Source organism: Oncorhynchus mykiss, chromosome 19, assembly GCF_057628025.1.
Source record: "Oncorhynchus mykiss isolate SJ-2025 chromosome 19, ASM5762802v1, whole genome shotgun sequence".
In the NCBI taxonomy this organism is placed as follows: Eukaryota; Metazoa; Chordata; class Actinopteri; order Salmoniformes; family Salmonidae; genus Oncorhynchus; species Oncorhynchus mykiss.
Window position 1 is genome coordinate 64,290,447 of NC_143040.1, and position 6,057 is coordinate 64,296,503.

General features: G+C 38.1%; 1 protein-coding gene across 1 annotated transcript; it reads right to left on the minus strand.

Moving 5' to 3' along the window:
- Nucleotides 1–2,406: 2,406 nt before the first annotated feature.
- On the minus strand, nucleotides 2,407–3,667 carry znf593 (zinc finger protein 593). Its single transcript, NM_001165086.2, has 4 exons — nucleotides 3,531–3,667; nucleotides 3,022–3,239; nucleotides 2,853–2,915; nucleotides 2,407–2,713 (listed from the first exon to the last, which is right to left on the minus strand). The coding sequence occupies exons 2-4, from the start codon at nucleotides 3,219–3,221 to the stop codon at nucleotides 2,587–2,589; spliced, it is 390 nt and encodes a 129-aa protein (NP_001158558.1). The 5' UTR covers nucleotides 3,222–3,239; nucleotides 3,531–3,667; the 3' UTR covers nucleotides 2,407–2,586.
- Between the last annotated feature and the right edge of the window lie 2,390 nt (nucleotides 3,668–6,057).

Genomic DNA, 6,057 nt, shown 5'->3' on the forward strand with positions numbered 1-6,057 from the left:
CCTTTTGCCACATTTCAGGCTTCAAACATAAAGATATAAAACTGTATTTTTTTGTGAAGAATCAACAACAAGTGGGACACAATCATGAAGTGGAACGACATTTATTGGATATTTCAAACTTTTTTAACAAATCAAAAACTGAAAAATTGGGCGTGCAAAATTATTCAGCCCCCTTAAGTTAATACTTTGTAGCGCCACCTTTTGCTGCGATTACAGCTGTAAGTCGCTTGGGGTATGTCTCTATCAGTTTTGCACATCGAGAGACTGACATTTTTTCCCATTCCTCCTTGCAAAACAGCTCGAGCTCAGTGAGGTTGGATGGAGAGCATTTGTCAACAGCAGTTTTCAGTTCTTTCCACAGATTCTCGATTGGATTCAGGTCTGGACTTTGACTTGGCCATTCTAACACCTGGATATGTTTATTTTTGAACCATTCCATTGTAGATTTTGCTTTATGTTTTGGATCATTGTCTTGTTGGAAGACAAATCTCCGTCCCAGTCTCAGGTCTTTTGCAGACTCCATCAGGTTTTCTTCCAGAATGGTCCTGTATTTGGCTCCATCCATCTTCCCATCAATTTTAATCATCTTCCCTGTCCCTGCTGAAGAAAAGCAGGCCCAAACCATGATGCTGCCACCACCATGTTTGACAGTGGGGATGGTGTGTTCAGCTGTGTTGCTTTTACGCCAAACATAACGTTTTGCATTGTTGCCAAAAAGTTCAATTTTGGTTTCATCTGACCAGAGCACCTTCTTCCACATGTTTGGTGTGTCTCCCAGGTGGCTTGTGGCAAACTTTAAACAACACTTTTTATGGATATCTTTAAGAAATGGCTTTCTTCTTGCCACTTTTCCATAAAGGCCAGATTTGTGCAATATACGACTGATTGTTGTCCTATGGACAGAGTCTCCCACCTCAGCTGTAGATCTCTGCAGTTCATCCAGAGTGATCATGGGCCTCTTGGCTGCATCTCTGATCAGTCTTCTCCTTGTATGAGCTGAAAGTTTAGAGGGACGGCCAGGTCTTGGTAGATTTGCAGTGGTCTGATACTCCTTCCATTTCAATATTATCGCTTGCACAGTGCTCCTTGGGATGTTTAAAGCTTGGGAAATCTTTTTGTATCCAAATCCGGCTTTAAACTTCTTCACAACAGTATCTCGGACCTGCCTGGTGTGTTCCTTGTTCTTCATGATGCTCTCTGCGCTTTTAACGGACCTCTGAGACTATCACAGTGCAGGTGCATTTATACGGAGACTTGATTACACACAGGTGGATTGTATTTATCATCATTAGTCATTTAGGTCAACCTTGGATCATTCAGAGATCCTCACTGAACTTCTGGAGAGAGTTTGCTGCACTGAAAGTAAAGGGGCCGAATAATTTTGCACGCCCAATTTTTCAGTTTTTGATTTGTTAAAAAAGCTTGAAATATCCAATAAATGTCATTCCACTTCATGATTGTGTCCCACTTGTTGTTGATTCTTCACAAAAAAATACAGTTTTATATCTTTATGTTTGAAGCCTGAAATGTGGCAAAAGGTCGCAAAGTTCAAGGGGGCCGAATACTTTCGCAAGGCACTGTAGATACGTTTCCAGCTACAAGTCCTTAGCAATGTCTACACTATTTCGGATCAATTTTGTTATTTTAATGGACAAAAAAGCTATTTTGTCTTTCAAAAACATTAAGTGACCCCAAACTTTTGAAAGGTGGTGTATAGAGAATTCCTTTAAATCAACTAAATGTATATAAAGCAGAATTCATATTTTATATCAACAATTGTATGAATTTATGTTAAAACAGCTTTCCATATTGGATGTGCTTGTCCCAAAACATCTGCGGCTTCTTGCTGCTACAAATATAGATTTCTGACATTGGTGCCAATAATAAACAGAACACAACTGCTCAATAAATTGAAAGATGCATGACAACACATTGTAAAAAATCAATGAAAGTGTTAAAAAAATATATAATCCTAAACACTAATGGAATGGTACTATAATTGGATTTAAGGGTAACAGTGAATTATAGGAGTACAAACTGCTTTATAGTAGTATTTCAGCTCAAGTTACAATCTCAAGCAATTTATTGAGTTGGTCTATATAGTGTATTCTAAATTCAGAGCTATATTTAATGTTTTACGTGTTGCACAGGAATTGAATACAGACTGTATAAATATTTTGCATTTTTCACTAGATTGTCTCAGGCCTGCTGCCAGAATGACAAATTATTATTTTTGAAATGTATTTTATTTCACCTTTATTTAACCAGGATAGGCCAGTTGAGAACAAGTTCTCATTTACAATTGTGACTTGGCCAAGATAAAGCAAAGCAGTGTGACAAAAACAACAGAGTTACACATAAAAACATACAGTCAATAACACAAAATAAAAATTTCAAATAGAATTTCAATTTCCTTTTAGTTTATTATTGTTTCTGTCAACAAGTTCACATTTTGCGCCACAGACATTACATATTTACAGGTGCATGTACATATAAATATATATGGGTAATGCATTTATGTAAAGCAATGTCCATAGTTCAAAGTCACCAAAAAGAAAGGTGTTCTTAAAGAACGGCAGTCCACATTCAGTCCATCTTCTCTTCCACATCTTGTGTTTTCACCTCTATGGTTTTGTGAGGTATATAAGAACCCATACCTGCAGCTCTATCTGCTTCTGCCTGAGTGTAGGGTTCATCCTTCAACCGCTTAATCCTGAACAGAGTGTTGGAAAGTGAAGAAATGTAGCTGCTCAGTCATCAAAACATCAACATGCCCAGCTACAAAGCTACAAAGTTAGGGTGCATTTATTCAAAGAACAGTTGTCTGTTTCAAAAGAAAAAAGGGATCTTACCGTTTCTTGTGCACTTTGGTTTTAAAGTGCTCCTTCAGGGCTTTCACGTCAACAAAATATCGTCTGTAAACAAAACACATGCACATTAAATTACGGCTTTCCAGTTGCCATTTTTTTTGTTTCTGTGAACCTCTTGGATAGATGCAAGAAAGAGCATAAAAGTGCTTACGCGCAATGTAAACAGTAGTGCTGGGCACTACCAGTGACATCATAGTCCACCTCCTGTTTGAGCAACTTGGCTGCAGCTGAGGGCTTCATGTCTGCATGGATTTGGTCCAAGTGCTTCGTATAATTCTTTGTCTTCCATGTCTTGCCAATACTCTTCTTCCTGGTACTGTTGTGGTTTCCGATCTGCTTGGATTTCCCCATGGTGGTGCTAGGTGATACCTATTGGAATAATATAATGGGTTTTGCAAAATAGTTGCTATTGCATGAATTAATTTGTCCGCATGCTGCTTTATGTTTACAAGCAATTTACAACACCATTGGAATATTTTCTGACTTAACTGTCAAAATTGCCATATGTTAAGTTTTTGACTTGATATAAACATTAACTAGCTAGTTATCTAGTAGTAGCTAAATTAGCTAGCTACGGCAGTTACTGAGACAGAACCCGTCTTCTAATCAATATCTTAATCTACGCGAGAAATAACACTTTTCAAAACTAGTTTAACGTACCTTAGTTAAAAATGATTGCAAGACCTTTCTGTTGTCATAACACCGTATTAAACTCGCCCTGTCGATAATATTTTCCACAAAACCGTGCTGTTCGTATTTTAGCTTGGCTAACTAGTTTGCTAGATTCTTTCACACGTGTTTGTTGACGAAATCATATCCGGGTCAACATGCCTTACCTACACACGCCACTAGAGAGAACACAGTCCAAAATGTTATTAGTAGGCCTGTGTGCTAACGGGCGGTACAGCCGGTCTCCTGCACGGAGGAGCGGGAAATATACTGAACAAAAATATACGATTTCAACGATTTTACAAAGTTAAAATCAAAGTTATATAAGGAAATCAGTCAATTGACAAATGCATTAGGCCCTAATCCAGGGCTGCCAACTTTTGATGAAAGCTTGGGGTGAGATTTGCTATGTGAATTTCATTGCCCCCTGGCACAACCCCTAGAATGGAAAATTTTACAGTTACTGAAATTCTACATCTTTAACATGGTTTAAGCATATGACCAGTGTGGAAAATATAACAATTAAAAGCACAGGTCAAGTGTATATAGGACGCTTTTAACATTAAACAAACCATTCAAAATTAGACAACTTTGCAATTTTGGAGTGATGAAATTTAAAATAAAATTGTAATATTGATGGTTGAGGCAGTGGGTAACCAAATCATAGATTGCGCTCTCCTTGTCCATAGACCGCTTTCAAGGTAAGGACACAAACATTTTGTATTTGTGTAAAACCTTGCTCTTTAAAATAGGGCTGGAAGAAAATTCTACTTGCTCCACAGGAGGTTTGGCCTCTTAAGTGCTGGGTTTTTGAAAATGTCATTGTTGTAACAATTCATTTCTCAAAATCGAATGAATATCAATATTTATGTTGTTAATTCCTACTAGTTGAAGATCCTTGCCTTCATTTTACCATACATTAACATATGATGCATTTATGATTTGTGAGTACACCTACCATCTCTGCCTAACATGTGCACAATACGACAATTATATTTGATTCCTGCAGCATTTAATATCCAATGCTTATTGGTATAACAAAAATTCATTGCCTCATAATTCATTTTCAAAAGACAGCCATAGATTTCAAATAGGTGATTACACAGGAAAAATCCAAGGGAGTAATAGAGTGGGGAATCCAGGACAGAGTAGCAGGATGACGTGGAACTGGAGACAGGGACCAGAGGCGGACCTGCAGTGGCGAGGAAACCAGTGTCTAATACTACGTATGTACCGACCGACCGGTGATTACGATCTGGCCGTGTGGCAGGGCTGAATATTTGTAGAGGTCGTGATTATGGAACAAGTTGCAGCTGGTGTGGATCTGCTCTGAATCCAGCACACCTGTCTCCGCCCACACAATCACACAGAGAGAGAGAGAGTACTGGGGGAGTGGTGGCAATTCAGGGAGACACAGGATGAGTAGTAGAGGGCAATGCAGGAGCAGATGTGACAGTAAATAAATAATAAAATCTCCTGAAGACAAGATTACATAAATCTGCCCCTACACCCTGACCAAATTATTTTTCTATTGTCCCCCCTCTAGAAAAAAAAACATACACTTTTGGTTCACCATCTGTTTGACCAAATTATTTTAATAGTTACTAATAAATTACCCTACCAAAATTCCCTGCTAAAACATACTGTAGTGTAGGTCTGTCTGCTGACTTTTCGTTGTCACAGCCTAAATGCTTATCACCAAACGAGGGGACTGGTGCAAGTGTGTATTATGTCGACTAGTACATGCTGTCAAAAGAATGCATTCTGCAATAGGGAGTAACAGCAACCTAATTTTGTTGACAACGTTGTACATAAAAAACAGTGCTACTGTGCTATTCTTTTGGAGTTTTTTAAACTCAGCAAGAACGTTCACTCTCTCCATTCACCGCCACTCTAATCTTGAGGGGCGTTTCTTTAAAACGTGCATCCAATCCCCTTGATCCCTTACACAGGACAATGATAGAGGTTCAGCTCGTGATGTTAAGGATCATACCCTTTTTTCCAATTTTCGCCTAAAATGACATACCCAAATTGAACTGCATGTAGCTCAGGACCTGAAGCAAGGATATGCATATTTCTGATGCCATTTGAAAGGAAACACTTTGAAGTTTGTGGAAATGTGAAATTTCTGTAGGATAATATAACACATTAGATCTGGTAAAAGAGAAAATAAACAAAAAAACACTTTTTTTTTAAATAAAAAATGCTATAGAAATGCCACACTTTCAGAAAGCATTCTAGGTGTAATTTAGATTTTGGCCACCAGATAGAAGCAGTGTGTGTGCAAAGTTTCAGACAGATTCAGTGAAGAATTATGCAGAACATTTTGTATCAAGTCTGCCAGGAGTCTGCCAGTGCAGAATTGGTCAATTGATTTATTTTCAAGTACATAACTATAGAGAACATAAAATGCTATGGTAATAACAAATGTAAGTTTGCACACTCCTAGGAATGTCATACATGATGGATCATTAGCTTATACACTAACTTTCACACATCTTGATGGCCCGGCCAGATG